Below are 18,165 nucleotides of genomic sequence, written 5' to 3' on the forward strand. Positions count from 1 at the left end.
AACCCTCATTTGTGTAATAAACAAACAAGTTGAGGATCAAAAGACGTGAAAGAGAAACCATTAAAGAGACAGTGCGCTATAATCCTTCTGCCGCCTGTTTTTATCATTATTAAACAAACATAACGAGAAAACCCTCGCTGCTCTTGACTGAAGGACTGCTGTAGCTAAAGTGTTTTTCTTACAGTGAAGATGCTTAAAGCACACTTTGTTTCATTTTTTATTCTATTGTATTTATTTCTCTTTCCTTTGCAGGGTGGAAAATAACTGTATGTATACAGTTGAAGTCAGAATTATTAGCCCTCTTAAATATAAGCAAACCTTTTCCTGCCCAGTTTCTGTTTCATGGAAAGAATATTTTATTAACTTATTTCTGAACATAATAGTTTTGATATCTCATTTCTAATTACTGATTTCTTTTTGTCTTTGCTATAATGACAGCACATAATATTTTACTAGATATTTTTCAAAATAAAAGCATTCAGATTGAAGTGCAGTTTAAAGGCTTAATTAGAGTAATAAGGCAAGTCATTATAACGGTAGTTTATTCTGCAGACAATCAAAAATATATATTGCTTAGGGGGGCTAATAATATTGACCTTAAATTGGTTTAAAAATATTTAAACCTGTCTTTATTCTAGCTAAAATAAAACAAATAGAATAAAAAATATTATAGGAAATACTGTTAAAATTCCTTGCTCTGTTAAACATAATTTGGGAAATATTTATAAAAAAAAAAATCTCAGGAGCGCTAATAATTTTGACTTTAACTGGCAATGGTTTTGAATAATCGTGATTACAATTATGACCAAAATAATCGTGATTATGATTTTTCCCAAAATCGAGCAGCCCTAATATTATAAATGTATTTTTAAGTACCAGAAAATAAAAATAATCTAAACACATGCTTAGAATTAAAAGTGAAAATAATTAAAATAAATAACTTTAAATAATTATTTAAATTTTGCTCACTCGCGCAATCTGCTTGTCAACGTGTCGTAAAGGCAAAATCAAAACAAAAATGGCAGACAAACGTAAATGCAGTGATTCTTCAGAGGCGAAGAAAAAGATTAGACAGTATGACAAAGCCTACCTAAATTTTGGTTTTATTGAAGGCCAAGACAAGATAAAACTGATTAATTAATATTTTCTATACATATTACTATATATTAATATTACACAAACACACACACACACACACACACACACACATATATATATATATATATATATATATATATATATATATATATATATATATATATATATATATAAAAACAGTACATATGTGTGTGCGTGCGTGTGCATTTATATGGTGGGGGGGCTCCAATGTTTGTATATGTTCATGGGGGGGGCCCCAAAGAAAAAGGTTGGGAACCACTGCACTAGGTGACCATCCCTCTGCTGTGTTATTGCACCTTCAGTCTTTGGATGGACCTTGCCTTCTACAGCCTTGGTGCCCTTAGAACAGTGGTGGGCAAACTTTTTAGACCCAAGGGCCACATCAAGTTTTGCAAACCGAGTGAAGGGCCACATGTCAAATCCTTAAAAAAAAACTTTTATTTATAGTGGCAGTATGCATCAAACATATAATATTAGACAGAAAAATGTCACATTAATATAAACCAGATTTTTTAATAGTTATTATTAAGGCAAGGCAAGGCAAGGCAAGGCAAGGCAAGTTTATTTATATAGCACATTTCATACACAGTGGCAATTCAAAGTGCTTTACATAAACAGGAATAAAAAATACAAGTTTAGGACATAAAATGCAGACAATAAAAATGATTAAAAACAGATAAAAACTATTTAAAATGTGTTAAAATAGGTTATAAAAGAATGAAAAAGAAAACGAAAAAACATAATAGTGCAATCTGTTGGAGGTAGCACAGTGCTCATACAGTAAAAGCACAGCTAAACAGATGTGTTTTCAGTCTTGATTTAAATGTGCCTAATGTTGGAGCACATCTGATAATTTCTGGAAGCTGATTCCAGCAGCAAGGCGCATAGTGGCTGAAGGCAGATTCACCCTGCTTTGACTAAACTCTTGAAATTTCTAGTTTATATGATCCTAAAGATCTGAGTGATCTGTTGAGTTTGTATTCAGTGAGCATATCTGTAATGTATTGAGGTCCTAGGCCATTTAGTGATTTATAGACCAGTAATAATACTTTAAAATCTATTCTGAATGTAACTGGGAGCCAGTGTAAAGACCTGATGACAGGTGTGATGTGCTCTGATTTCCTGCTTCTGGTCAGAATTCTGGCTGCAGCATTCTGGATGAGCTGCAACTGTCTAACTGTCTTTTTGGGAAGGTAGGTGAGGAGACCATTACAGTAATCCACCCTGCTTCTAATAAAAGCATGAACAAGTTTCTCTAAGTCTTCCCTGGAAACAAAGCATCTAATTCTTGCAATATTTTTGAGAGGATAGTATGCTGATTTACTAACTGCTTTGACATGACTGTTGAAACTCAGATCTGACTCTAGAGTCACACCAAGATTCTTGACCTTATTTTTTGTTGTTTGACCTTTAAAGCCAAGGTACGCATTCACCTTGAGAACCTCATCTCTGTTCCCAAACGCAATGACTTCAGTTTTCTCTTTGTTTAACTGAAGAAAATTTTGGCACATCCAATTGTTAATTTCATCAATGCATTGGCAGAGGGTGTCAATGGGGCTGTAGTCATTAGGCAGTAAGGCTAGATAGATCTGAGTGTCATCAGCATAGCTGTGGTAGGAGATTTGGTTCTTTCTCATTATTTGGCTCAGGGGGAGCATGTAAAGGTTGAACAGGAGAGGTGCCAGAATCGAGTCTTGTGGGACTCCACCAAGTGTGCCGCAAGCCTACGTTTGAGTGAGGGTCTCGGCCGTTAGATCGCCCCCTGGGGGCTGGCTGCAGTACAAGTCATAAAGCCCGCCTCCTCCGTGTTAATGAAGGAGACTTGAGCCTAAATAAAAAAAAATATTACACTTGCAATAAAATGTCCCGAAAGATAGTTCTGGTCGATTAAGGCACTGGTTATTGTGCTGAAATAGGTGCAGATCTTCATTTTTGTAAACAGTTTGTTTTTAGCAGTAATTTAATGCTAGGCGTGTCATCGTGATTGACAGGTGTGATTGACAGTTTCTCAAAGCGCGGCGTCTGAGCTTCGGCAGGAGACTGAAGTAGACTGAAATGTTATTATTCGATTTCTGTGTTTTTTTACCATGACAAAATGAGTTCAGCAGTAAACTATAGTTTCTGACATACATGATCCTGGTGGAACACTGTTTATTCGCTAAGTTCAGGGCTTTTTTCGGGCTTTATTAGTTTGCTGATACACACCTAGCCACCCAGATAGCAAAACAGTTCCGGCTAGATTCTCGCCTGCCGGAGACTTATCTCTTAGAGCTCAGACTGACTAACGTTACCTCTGCTGGACCTACTCCGGATGCCTGGACTCACTACCCAATTCCAGCCCGAGTCAATCGAGCCAGATGCGGCGGCCGAGCGAGCAGGCGCTGCCGCATGCGAGCCGGAATCAGCCCGCGACGCCGCGAGTAAGTTATGCGCTGCGGCCTGGAGCTGGCACGATTGAATATATAAAACCCTCATATTTGTTAACGTTATTACATCCATTTGTGTTGATATGACAGCAAACGCATGCTGAGAAGTTCAGGGGGCGTAGTTGATTTTACATAAAGCGTTTGATTGGAAGCTCGACTCTGGCTCCATCAGAAAATCCTTCTGCGCATGTCAAGGCTCCAATTTCAGCAGTCAGCAGCAATGGGAAAAAGGGCTGTCGCGTCGTCCATATTTTTTACAGTCATTGGACTCCACATATCATGGGTGTCCACCTTGACCTATGGTCACCTATACTTACATAGTAACCTCTCCCTTCAAGGTAAGATCTGAACAAGGTAAGATCTGATCTTGATTTTATTTTAAAAGCATAAAATCAAGGCAATTTGTGTTGATAAAATCATTGACTAAAAGTGACTTATTATTGAGTGATCGAATGTTTAAACGTGCTAACTTAACAGTTTTAGCCGTTTTCACTACAGAAGTCTCAGATATACATTTAATAGACACCAGATTTGAATGATTTGCTATACGGTCTGAAAGAGTCTTTGGTTTTCTGTCACGTAATAAGACACATATCTGCGTAGAGAAAGCTACAGACACACTGGGTTCCTGCTTGTTCTGTAAACATCTGATGAAGACACTGTTATCTAGGCAGGCCCCCGAGACACATCAATGGCAGATTTTAAGTTCACCAGCTAAAGATGAGGTGTGTTTTGGGACCTGGCGCTGTCGCAAAGACCTAAGGCCTCTCCTAGGTGTAGGGCGAGGTGGGCTTAGAGATGGCCGTGTGGCTTGATGATTTTTGGTTGCTAACTGGGGCCTAGCAGCAATGGAGTGTGAGAGTTTAGTTCCAGCACATACCAGTTCCTCCATCTTTTTTAAAAAATCCAAGAGAGGCGAGGCTGTGGCAGTGGTTTCTGGCTGCTGAGATATGTTTACCTGGCTTCTTTCCTGGGGATCATCCATGAGTGCTGAGACTGCTGAGACTTGATGCTGTTCTGATGCATCACAGTCTGCCTGTGTTGAGCTCAGTGTGCAGGGCGCAGATGGCAGTTTGTCCGTTATCAGCGGTTGTTGTGGCTGCGTGGTGTTATCTCTGTCCTTGTAGGATGCGTCAGCCACAAGTCCACTCAGGAGCTGATTTGAAGTCCTGTGGTCATCCGGACATTTGCTAGGTGTGTGTGTGTGTCTTTCAGTTCAGTGGCATACACAGCTGATGGATGATGGAGGGAGAAGAGGATGTTTTTTTTTGCACCAAGCTTGTTTGGATGAAGGCCGTCTGATATAAACAGCTGTCTTTGGTTCCAGAAGAGATTGAAGTTGTCGATGAAATTCAGTCTTTTCATGTTACATGTTTTCTGCAGCCATGCATTTAGACCAAGAAGCCTTGAAAAGATATTTGTCCCTCTTGCAGGGAGTGGTCCACTGATGAACGGCTGAATTTTCAATCTTTTAACTGTTTCCAAAAGCTCACAGAAATCTTTCTTGAGCAGTTCTGACTGTTCCTTACGAATATCATTCTTCCCCACATGGATGATAATCCGTTTTGCAGTTTCATGTTTCCTTAATATGTTCTCAAGTTCTTTATTTATATCAGAAACTGTAGCATGAGGAAAGCAGTATGTCATGGTAGCTCTGCTCCTAAAATTTTTGATTATTGAGTCTCCAACAATCAATGTTCTTATCTCTGTTGCGATCAGAGCAGAATGCCGCTGTCTAGTCGGCCTTGAGCCTCTGTTCAGAGCAAAGTTAATTGTTGAATCATGCGATCTCTGTCTAACTGCATTTGGGGATTCTTCACCCATATTACTCAAAACTTCATATCTGTTCTGAAGCTGTATTTGAGTCAGAGCTGTATTTGGGGTAGAGAACGCTAATGCAGCAGCGTATGACCTTCGTGATCTGACCCCACGAGTACCCTTTGGTCTCACACCTTGTTTATGCCATAGTTCACGCTGATTTTCAACAGTTTCAATCTGTTTTTCTGTTCTCAAAACAGTAGCTGGAGTAGATTTATAGGGCTTACCGGCTGAATGCTGTGAGGCTCCACGATAAACCAGTCCTGTGTAATTCGACAGTTCTGGTCGGATCGCAAGTAACTTTGTTTCAAGAACTGCAATCTTTTGTAAAAGTTTGTGGCAGTTGGTGCAGCAGGGAGATTCCAAATCAATATGATCCAGAGCCATTTTCACAGCCATGTTTTCCCGTCTCAGGAATGAAAGCAGCTGGTAGCGGGAGGATTGTTTAGACGATAATTCCTCTTTTGTTGGTAAAGTTGTATTCCAAAATGTTTGTAGATTCGATGTTGATCTTCAAGCTGTGTCGTTTGAGCACTGTGCTGATAGGCTCAAGTTAAAATTAGAGTAAAATATATAAAAGCAGGAGTGCAAGGAGCGGAGCAGTAGGCAAAGACGTCCGAACAGTAGCAAAGCAGGAAGCAGGAAGTCAAATTTAAGTCAAATTTACAAGTCAAATTAATTTGCACTGCTATTTATATTTACTTATCAATCATCATAAAACAATAACATAATCCCTTATAACATATAATAATAATAATAATAATAATAATGTAATCATTTTTACAGTGGAGAACAGAAAGATATTGTCTGATAGAAAAAAAATCTAATTTTAACACATTAAAAATAATTTTTTTAAGTTTACTATTCGGTCATATTTACAACAATTTAATTTGCACTGCTTTTAGTATATACAGCTCAATCACCATAAAACTTAATAAAACCACAAATCTTTGATAAAATAACTTTTTAAAGTGGATGTATGCATGGAAAATATATTTTATTTAAAAAAATGACACATTTAAACAGCAATTATAATATCATTTGAGTCAAACGTACAACAATCTCATTTGAGCTTTTATAAATATGCTCATATCAGTCATAAAACAATGAGATAAAACGGAAGAAGAATCTTAGTCTTAGGTTAATGTGAACAATGAGCCTGGTCCCCTCTCCTCGTAAGGCCTAGTTTAAACTTCTGTGTCAATTGAACGGCGTGATGCATACAACGTGCGTGGCTGTGCATTTATACTTTTTTTTACAGAACGTGATTCATGTACGTGGGGTAAGATGCAAATTAAGTGTTGTGGTCGGCAGGGTAAACTGCCTTTTTCAGGCCTGATCTCATTAAAACCGTGTGCAAAATGATGTTCTGGAGACAAAAACCTTCTAACCAGTTGACCGAAAAGAGAAAACAAGTTACACAGGCGTGCTGTGAAACTGACACTTTGCATAACTTTGGAATATAAATGTATATTCCCACATTCTTAACGCATGAATCATTATGGCAAATTACAATCAGACTGCTATGTTTGTTATTTTGAATTGTTTCCCTGGCTGCGTATTAATCTTTTCGGATTTACTAACACAATAAGTTGGGGGGGTTGTTCTCTCCAGATCTGAACCGGAGTCTGGACTTTGAGAAGCCCTGCTTTAGTCTATTTTTCCTGAGCTGTGCTGCCATCTGCTATTATAGTCTAAATAATCGTTGAATTATTGAAATATAATATGAGGAATTATTCAAACCTTTTATTCTGTGATGTCTCCACACATTTTTATTAATGCACAGGATCATTCTGTGTTTTTTTGCTTGTGTCTATAGCTCAGATTGAGGTGATCCCATGTAAGATCTGTGGAGACAAGTCATCAGGGGTTCATTATGGAGTCATCACTTGTGAAGGCTGCAAAGTAAGAAAAATCACTAATGTGCATAACACTCTGTTTGCTATATGTTTTGGGTATGTTTAAAGTTATTTCAGATAGAATCTGTGTTATTAGAAATTTTCAGTGAAAAGTAAATTTTGTTTCAAGTTGATAATGCACATTTTAAAAGAAAGCTGCTTGGTATGCTAATGACTTTTGTGTGAGCAGTGCTTAAAGAACATTGAAATTTCTTTAGACTGGATGTTATGTTACCAAAAATCTGCCCTGATAATTGTTTTTTTTTTTCCACAACCGTGACAGGGTTTCTTTCGCAGAAGTCAGTCCTCTAGCGTGCAGTACTCATGCTCCAGACAAAGCAATTGCCCCATTGACCGTGCCAGCCGTAATCGTTGCCAGAGCTGCCGTCTAAAAAAATGTGTCGCTCAAGGAATGAGCCGAGATGGTTAGAAAGGATGATTGGATACTATTCTTGAATGACACAGAAACAAAATTTTGATAATCATTTTGTACTCGTTTTCTTGTCTCTATTAGCGGTGAAGTTTGGGCGAATGTCCAAGCGTCAGAGAGATTCACTATTTGCAGAAGTTGAGAGACATCGCCAGCATCAGCGTCTTCAAGCCAACTCAGTCCAGGAGCCCCAACCTCTCCAAGCCTACCGATCCAGCAAAGATACCAGAGAACAGCCATCACATCTCATCCCACCTCTACCGGCAGCCTACCCTTTTTCTGTAGAGCCAGAACTTGCAGGCTGCCCAGCAGAAGTAATTCCATACCTGGACTGTCACATAGTTGAGGCCCAGACTCAGGGTTTGGCCTATAGAGTCCCCCTCAGGAGAGGTGAGAACAACAGCTTGTCAGCTGGGAGAGGTGAGAATATGTCTAATTGATTGTACTTCCCTCTAAAGTAATATATACACATTTATTGAGATTTTTTAAACATTTTTTTCTTTCAGGATTTGAGTCCACAAGATCTACACCTGAGTCTATTCTGAACATGACTGGGAGTGAAATGGGGTTTCATCCTTTTGATCCTGAGAGCTCATTCTTTTCCTATCCAACCTCTCTACAAACAGGTGAGAAGAAGTTAGTTTACCCCGAAACACTTTTTTTTTTCTTTAATTACCCATGCTGTTTGAAGCCCATATCTTAAAGAGCCCCTATTATACATGAAATAGGGTCATATTTTGGTCGTAAGGCAACAGTCTAATATGCATGCAAGGTCAAAAAACACTTTCAGAGTCTTATAGTATGCATTCATTTTTACCTAATTATCCCAGCGACTCCCATATGAATCATTCAGCGATTCATTTGTTCCTAAACCCCTCCTTAGCGCGAAGCTAATCTGTGCTGATTGGACCAATGACAGCCTGCTGCGATTGGTTGACACTGACAGTCTTCAGCACGAGACAAAGTAAAATGCCCAGCAGCTACAATATAACAATATAAAAAGTAATATAAAAGTAGTCACAGTGCATACACGCTTCATAGTGTAAGGCATGGATTTTGGCTGCCAGTGGGTCAATGCAAATACAGACGATAGACTTGAAAATACAGACGACTAACTATTTTATTGAAAACTCCAATAACTGGGGAGGAGATCAACACAAGTCTTCCAGCCTTCACACTCTACCTGCTATTTCTTCACACAAACACACACACACACACACACACACACACACACACACACTACACTACACTACCCTCCTTAAAAGAAGAACTCGGGAGATCTACACGAATCTCCTAGCCCCTAGCTGACGATGGCCATAGCCACGACAAACAGCAGTGGAACGCAAGCTCACAAGCGCATTTAACATTAAATGTGTAAACAAAGCGACTCACGTCGCGTTTTCAATCTGGCTTTACACGTGATATTAGAATATAAAGCGTTAACCTAATACAGTACACACAGTTACAAGTAACAAAACACAATTAGATACATAATTTGCAAGCTAGAGTAAATGAGGCAACAATTTTAATAGCACTTACTTACACTTGTGAAATTGAAGAAACTAATCTATAATGCACTGAACCAGGTTCTGATGTAGTCCCTTACATTAGTATTGTATGAATTCTCCCTTGTAATCTTGTAGTGTCCAGAAGCATTTGAACTGCACCAATTTTATTATTTTAGCAAAAATAAATGTCAACCACTGACACTTCACAGTTTCATCAGCGTAACTTTATTCAACCGGCATCTGTGTGTGTCTAGCCTTTTTTTTCTGTGTTACTGGGCAGGGCCAGAGATTTTTAAATCTCCCGGCTTTGTGCATGCAACTACTGGGCGGGGCTTGTGTTTTGTAGCCATGTCATCGCAAAACACCTAATGACTAGTTATCAACACAACTCGTTTGAAGCACTATGAGTCGGCTCTTTTATAGATGAATCACCAGTTTTAAACACTGTACACTTACAGATTTAAGCCTTAGCTGGATATTTCACTTCAATTAGAGCTGTGTTACACACTACAAGAAAGGTCATTTTCAAAAACCCATAATATGGACTCATTAATGTATCCGTGGAACACAAATTAATATATTTTGGATAAAATCCAAGAGCTGTCTGTCCCTCTAGACAGCAAGGGGCATGAAATCAAAAAAAGTTTGGACAGTATTTAAAATGCAAGCAAAAAAAAAAAAAGAAAGTAGTGATTCCAAATTTACTTTGACTTTGCAGGCTATATGAATACAAAATGTTTCATGTTTTGTCTCATCAACTTTATTTAATTTTTAAATACACATCTTTTCCTGTCATTCAGACCGGCAACAAATTCCAATGGGTAAATAATGATGTGATTTGAAACAGGTGATGTCAACAGGGTGTAGTGATAATTGGATTTATTAAATATTAAAATCAATATTTAGGTATTGATATTAATAATGATATTTTATCCTCACATGGGGGCACCAATTAATGTAGAAATAACAGATAAATAACTCATTTTAAACAGGGCACCAGACAGCTTTATACTGTCAAAATAAATAACAATCAAATATTGTTAATTAAATTATACAAATGAGGAGTTTATTATCTGGCCAAATCTGAAGGATAATGAGATTGTTTGACTTGTAGAGCCTTTTTCTGTATTATCAACACAAGGAAGACCCAATTGTAATAAAGGTGTATTTATTAACAAAATAGTAATCAAGGGTAACTACAATTACTAAATGTACAATAAATGAAGTGCATAGGCGAGTGATGAAGGTGATTAAGTAATGTAAGGTAAACCTTATTTTACAATAACAAAGAACTGAGGAAGTTTTTGTTATTAAAGAATATCAGTTATAAACATCTAATTAATTAGAATATTTTATGCTGAAACACACTATGCCAAGGTCTAATTTAAAGGGTTGGAAAGTGGAATATTTACGTTTCTGCCTTTGATGCAGTGGATGGAAGAAATTGGATCTTCCTGCAGATCTTGAAGCATGAAACGAGCAGACTTGGCTCTCTTGAGCTTTAAGTGGAAGAAATCTGTATCTTCTGGAACACGCAAAAATAGGAGATTTCTGGAGGTGGTGGTCTGATGTCGGGGACACGCTGACGTCTTTATCCTTGACCGTAGAAATCTGTATCTTCTGGAACATGCAGAAATTGGAGATTTCTGGAGGTGGTGGTTCGATGTCGGGAACACGCCGATGCCTTTTCTTTGAAGGTAGAGTTCCTGGAAATCTGGGACACGCAGATCTTTGGAGGTGGTGGTCTTGATGCGATGGTATCAGACGCCTTGGAAAAAGCACTGTGAATCCAATTACCAAATCCTTGCTGGAACACGCAGCAAAAGTTCTGATGTCTAGAACAAAACCCCGCAAACCACCATGAGCCGCACTTTGACCACTCTTCGACCACCTTTTAGGACACAAACTTTTTACCACACTTCTTAACAGGCACACTCTTCTGCACACACTCTTTTGGACCCACCCTTAACAGACGCTTTAGGACCCACATTGTTTTAGAGAATGTCTTTAATACTTTCTCTGGAAGGCGTGATTGAAGGATGTCACCTTTCAAATCCAGCATTGTAATTGGATGATCCTGTGAGTTGGTCACTGGGAGGTGTCATCCATAATGTGGCCTGCATTTGCATAGTCATAGTCCACCGCTTAACTACTATAATATTTAAGAGTCTTGAATATTTTCCTATACATAATTCACTTTCCAAACCACATCTAAATAACCCAAGGCATTATTTGCAATATATAGAGTCTAAACATCACTATGTATTGTTGATCTTTACCCAAGCATTCATATATAAACCTTAATAAGCAAAGTTTCATACAGTGAAGTATTTCAAGCAGTGCATATTAAATATATACATGATCATTTGAATATACAGGTATATGAAGTGAAATTTTCCATTTGTGTCTCTTTTGTGAAATGCAAGTTTACTGATCCATGTGTATCTCTGAGTTTGAGACGATGTCAAAAGTTGATTGGATCAAGAAGCAAGTTCTGGGCTCTTAACACCTTTGTCTTTTAGATAAACAAAAGACAGATGGTCACTGTCTCAATTGCCACTTTCTGATGAGCTTAAGAAAAGGGTTTAGTGTTAACTCTGCAGCATTTGCTTATATTGGAAATTAATTTTCACAAGTTTCTGGCTTTACCGCTGATCACTACAAGGGTGATTGTAATTATGATTTGGTACAAAAGCAGCAGGTGGCGCAGTAGGTAGTGCTGTCGCCTCACAGCAAGAAGGTCACTGGTCCGAGCTTCGGCTCAATTGGCATTTCAGTTGGCATTTCTGTGTGGAGTTTGCATGTTCTCCCTGTGTTTGCGTGGGTTTCCACCGGGTGCTCCGGTTTCCCCCACCAAAGACATGCGGTACAAGTGAGTTGGGTAAGCTAATTTGTCCATAGTGTATGAGTGTGAATAAGTGTGTATGGATGTTTCCTGGAGGTGGGTTGCAGCTGGAAGGGCATAGTTGCACTTATTGATGGCACCATAAATGTGAAAAAAAATACATAGAGATTTTGGAGCACCTATTTATATTTCAATAAAACAATACAAAACCATATTCTGCACACAATACAAAATCCTAGCTGCGAAGGAAGAGGATACAGGTACTTGACTGGCCTGCTTGCAGTCTCAACCTGTCTCCAACAGAGAAAGTGTGGTGCATTTTAAAGCGCAAAATGCAACAACAAAGACTATGTACTGTTTTCATTCCTAAACATATTTTAAGTGTTGAAATGGCAACATTACAGAGTAAATGCTCTACTGTAAATGCTTTACTGTTCCAACTATTTTTTTTAATTTGTTGCAAGAACCAAAATTGGAATACGTGTTTGTTTAAAAAAACTATAATCATGAGGAACACATTAAATAATGTGCTGTTGTATTGTCTATAATAAACTACAAGTCAAAGTTAATTTTGAATTTTAAAATACATTTTAATGTATTTCTGCATACCACCACATTTAGTGCTTTCAAGAATGTGCATTCTAAATGACGATCCATGGACTGTTTTGATAATGTTCTTGGTACCTTTCTAGGTTTTGAATACAACCCCAAATCAGAAACCCTAAGTTAGAACCGTATGGAAAACGCAATTAAAAAAAAAATTATTAGATCATAAAACTGAATGAAGTTGACTTAATAAAACATTTATTAACATACAAGGTAAATATTATTTTATGCGGGAATATAATAAGTGTAGTGATCAGTGGTAAAGCCAGGAAGTTGTGGAAATTAACTTGTAGAAATTAATTTCCAACATAATCAGAAAGCTCATCAGAAAGTGGCAATTGAAATAGTGACTATCTGTCTTTTGTTTATCTAAGGGCCTACTCACACTATGCCATCCGTACCGTGCCCAGGCCCGTTTCCCGGATCGTTTGAGAAGTGTGAGTGCGCTGAATCGGACTCAAGCACGGTTCACTTGGCCGGCCCTGGCCCGGTTGGAAGAGGTGTGCCTGAGCGCGGTACACTTGGGCTTTGGCACGGTACGCTTGTGTGTGAGCGCGAAACGCGCCAAAGCCCGAAACCGAAAGCGAGACGTGACTTTTAAGGGACTGTTTGATATGGATTTATTAATCATTCTTACTGTTCAGTGATCGCAAACTGCCGTAGTTTATTAAAGACGCAAACTCCTCACAGCACGCCAGCTGCGCGCCTTCAGCAGATCTCCTCATTCCTGCAGCACGAGAGCTTTGATTGTTTATGAGCGCCAAAAGTGGCGGATCTGTTCGGTAAAATATCTGACTGCGTGTCCCTGCATCCCTAAGGACTGTTTGGCGAAATATTTGACTGCATGTCACTGCATAACAAACGACTGAAACGATATAACTAGAGAACTCTCCACTGTGCTGCTGAGTGAGAGAGCGTATGGCAAGCCGTTTTAACATTTAAACCTTGTTCTGACTATCCATAAATATATTTAGAGATATAATTATATATTTTGACAAGTCATTATTATAATTCGACTTGTCAGAATGACAATTAGAGATATCTGCAATTACAATTGTACTAGTACAAAATCAGATTGGAGATATCTGCAAATATATTATGACTAGTCATATTCCTCCATTGACTTCCATTGAAAAATATTTGCAGATATCTCTGAGTTTTGACTCGTCAAAAATCCAATTCAAGATATCTACAACTGTAATTCGACTATTAGTAAATTAATTAGAGATATCTTCAAATATATTTGTAAATATCTCTAAATATTACGAATTAAAGACATCTCCAAATGTATGACTAGTAAAACTCAGTTAGAGATATCTCTAATTACAATTGTGACTAGTCAAAACTCAGTTAGAGATATCTGCAAATATTTTTCAATGGAAGTCAATGGAGGAATATGACTAGTCATAATATATTATCAGATATCTCCAATCTGATTTCGTACTAGTACAATTGCAATTGCAGATATCTCTAATTGTCATTCTGACTAGTCGAATTATAATTATGACTAGTCAAAATATAATAAGAGATATCTCTAAATATATTTATGGAGTCAGAACAAAGATTTAAATGCTAAAAAGGCTTGCCATAGAGAGCGCTTCTGAACAGCGCAGCAGCGATGACGTAAGCATGCTGAGGCCCGATATGGTGTGAGCGCAGGCCGTCGGGGGAGACGGGAGGGGGGACAAGCGTGCTTTGGCCCGATTCGAGGCAACTGTACCTAGTGTGAGTACGGCCTAAAAGACAAAGGTGTTAAGAGCCCAGAACTTGCAAAACAGCTTCTTGATCCAATCAACATTCGACATTGTCTCACGACACAGATATACACATGGATCAGAAAACTTACATTTCACACAAGAGGCACAAATGGAATATTTCACTTCATATACCTGTAGATTCAAATGATCATGCACTGCTTGAAATACTTCACTGTATAAAACTTTGCTTATTAAGGTTTATATATGAATGCTTGGGTAAAGATCAACATTACATAGTGATGTTTAGACTTGCAAATAATGCCTTGGGTAAATTAGATGTGGTTTTTGTTTTAATTATGCATAGAAAAATATTTAAGACTTTTAAATATTATAATAGTTAACCAGTGGACTATGACTATGCAAATGCAGACCACATTATGGATGACACCTCCCAGTGACCAACTCACAGGATCATCCAATCACAATGCTGGATTTGAAAGGTGGCATCCTTTCAATCAAACCTTTCAGAGAATGTATTAAAGACATTCTCTCAAACAAAGAATGGGGTTCTGTTTTAAAGGGGGTTCTGTTCAGAAGGGTGGTTCAGTTCAGAGCAAGAGTGGTGCAGAAGCGTGGTAGTAACAACAAGTGGTGGTATCGGAACTTTTGCTGTGTGTTTCAGCAAGGATTTGGTTATTGGATTCACAGTGATTTTTCCAAGGCATCTGAAACCATAGCTTCAAGACCACCACCTCCAGAAATCTGCGTGTCCCAGATTTCCAGGAACTCTACCTTCAAGGAAAAGACGTCAACGTGTCCCCGACTTAGATCCACCACCTCCAGAAATCTCAATTTCTGCGTGTTCCAGAATATACAGATTTCTATACTCAAGAATAAAGACATCGGCGTGTACCCGACATCGAACCACCAACTCCAGAAATCTCAATTTCTGCATGTTCCAGAATATACAGATTTCTACGCTCAAGAAAAAAGACATCGGCGTGTACCCGACATCGTACCACCAACTCCAGAAATCTCAATTTCTGCGTGTTCCAGAATATACAGAGTTCTATGCTCAAGGATAAAGACGTCAGCTTGTCCCTGACATCAACTACCACTTCCAGAAATCTCAAATTTCTGCGTGTTCCAGAATATATACAGATTTCTACACTCAAGGAAAAAGACGCCAGCGTGTCCCAGACATCAAACCACCACCTCCAGAAATCTCCAATTTCTGCATGTTCCAGAATATAAAGATTTCTACATTCAAGGATAAAGACGTCGGAGTGTCCCCGACATCGAACCACCACATCCAGAAATTTCTGCGTATTAAAGAATCTACAGATTTCTTCTTCTCAAAGCTCAAGAGAGCCAAGTCTGCTCGTTTCATGCTTCAAGATCTGCAAGAAGATCCAACTTCTTCCAACCACTGCATCAAAGGCATAAACGTATTTATTACACTTTCCAACCCTCTAAATTAGACCTTGGCATAGTGTGTTTCAGTATAAAATATTCTAATAATTAGATGTTTATAACTGATATTCATTAATAACAAAAACTTCCTCAGTTCTTTGTTATTGTAGAATAAGGTTTACCTTACCTTGACAATCACCTTCATAACTCGCCTATGCACTTAATTTATTTTACATTTAGTAATTGTAGTTACCCTTGATTACTATTTTGTTAATACATACACATTCATTACAGTTGTGTCTTCCTTGTGTTGATAATACAGAAAAAAGGCTCTACAAGTCAAACAATCTCATTATACTTTAAATTTGGCCAGATAATAAACTCCTCATTTGTATATTTTAATTAACAATATTTCATTGTTAATTATTTTGACAGTGGAAAGCTGTCTGGTGCCCCATTTAAAAGGAGTTATTCATCTGTTATTTCTACATCAATTGGTGCACCCACATGAGGCTTAAATATCAATATTAATATTAATACCTAAATATTGAATGTAATATTTGATAAATCCAAATACCACTACATAAGATATATAAATGCTAATTTGAATAGTTTATTAATCATTTACTTATGCAGTCCAAATGATCTTTAAAAAAACACAATATTTGTATATTGTTCATTATACACAACGTTTGTATATAATGAAGTTAGAATGTGAAACGAAAAATGAATCATTAACAAAGTATGAAAACACAATCATTAAGCACATTATACATGTGCGTTTAAGTCAATAACACAACATTTTTAGTTGTATTTATAAACTGCTAACAAACATTTATTAATGTAGTGTTAATGCAGTCATAAGCATCAGCAGTCCTGTCACGGTTTGTTAAGGGACAGAGACAAAAAGGGTGTTGGATCCAAGTGCAGTTTTAAATAAAATCGTGCAGTAAACAAAAAAACAAGACATCCAAAAATCAAAGTAACAAAATAACAACAAACAAACAAAACAAGGAACTATAGCAGAATTTACAAGACTTACTAGACCAGATAGACAAACGAACAAACAAACAAACGGGTGCAGGGTGTATAAATAGTCCAGGAAATCAAACAGAAATGGAGACAGTTGTTTATTGCAATCAGTATAAATGGAAGCGGCATGTGTGCACGAGGGAATGTATGGATGTGTAGTTCTTAACAACTGTAGTTTACCACATAAGTTCGCTGGTGAACTACAGTGCCATCTTGTGGTCCAAGACAGTCATGACATTACCCCCCTCTTAAGGAGTGGATTCCAGACGCTCCCAAATGTGTCCCGGTGGGAGGGTGGAGGGGTGCTGGGGGGGTTGGAGCAGAGGAGGAGCAAGGGGAGGGATGGGAGGTTTAGACCAGGGAGGATCGAGAGGGAACCTCCAGGGTGGGTTCAGCAGGTCAGGGGCCCCAGCAGGAAACCAGGGTGCGGGAGGGATGACCCAGGGACAATCCAGCAGAAAAGACAAGGCAGGAGGTCTATGGGGAGCTGGCTGGATGAGAGGCAACTGGAGCTGGAGGCAGCTTGACAAGAGCCGGCGGGGCTGGAGGCAAGTGGACTGGAGCCGGCGGAGCTGGAGGCAGCTGGACTCGAGCCGGCGGGGCTGGAAGGAGCCGGGCTGGGGTTGGCAGAGCAAGGAGCCGGGCTGGGGTCCGTTCAGTGTGTTTTAATTTTCACTGCTGAAAGTCCAAAAACTGAAGACCATATCCATGGATGCACAGCTCCACAAGTCCCAAACTATGCAAGCCAGTAGCGACAGTGACAAGGAACATACTACGCCAATTGACAAAAGTGAAGAAAAAAAACTTGAGTGAAACCAGGCTCACTTGGGCACGACCATTTCTGCGCTGGTCAATCTTCTTGTGCAGAGCTGCAGTCTAGGCGCTGGTGCCTGGGGAACGCTGGACATCCATCTTGGAGAAGCTGCAGGAGGGAGAGGTCACTGACTGGTGTACAGGCTGGCCCATCAGGATCAATGTGAAAACTCATCTCATCTCGGCCTGGTCTAGGATTATGAAAATCTCGGAATAATAAAAACAGACTAACATAAACGTAGATGCCATTTCAAATTATAATGTTTTTTGGGAAGTGTTCCCGGCTCCGGTTGCCCTAAATAATGCAGACTAACAATATTTTAGAAGATTTGGATTTTAAAAGCATTTGTGTTTTATCTGTATGTTAGTCCAAAGAAAGGTGTCTTTAATCTAGCTTTAAACTAACAGAGTGTGTCTGCTTCCCGAACTGTGCTAAAAAGGCTGTTCCAGAGTTTAGATGCTAGATATGAGAAAGATCTGCCGGCTACAGTTTATTTTGATATTATGGGAATAATCACTTGTCCAGAATTAATGGAGACGCTCAAGGAAAATATTATGAT

At 38.6% G+C, this 18,165-nt stretch overlaps 1 protein-coding gene across 2 annotated transcripts in view; it reads left to right on the forward strand.

Moving 5' to 3' along the window:
- rorc (RAR-related orphan receptor C) overlaps positions 1–18,165 on the forward strand; it is a 187,950-nt gene that overhangs the window by 72,450 nt on the left and 97,335 nt on the right. For both annotated transcript variants that reach the window (XM_001344013.8, XM_073926026.1), the window contains 4 exons: positions 7,183–7,268; positions 7,545–7,686; positions 7,776–8,111; positions 8,198–8,317. In XM_001344013.8, coding sequence (XP_001344049.3) covers positions 7,183–7,268; positions 7,545–7,686; positions 7,776–8,111; positions 8,198–8,317 — 684 coding nt within the window. The remainder of the gene's footprint in view (positions 1–7,182; positions 7,269–7,544; positions 7,687–7,775; positions 8,112–8,197; positions 8,318–18,165) is intronic.

The sequence above is a fragment of the Danio rerio genome, chromosome 16, assembly GCF_049306965.1.
Source record: "Danio rerio strain Tuebingen ecotype United States chromosome 16, GRCz12tu, whole genome shotgun sequence".
In the NCBI taxonomy this organism is placed as follows: domain Eukaryota; kingdom Metazoa; phylum Chordata; class Actinopteri; order Cypriniformes; family Danionidae; genus Danio; species Danio rerio.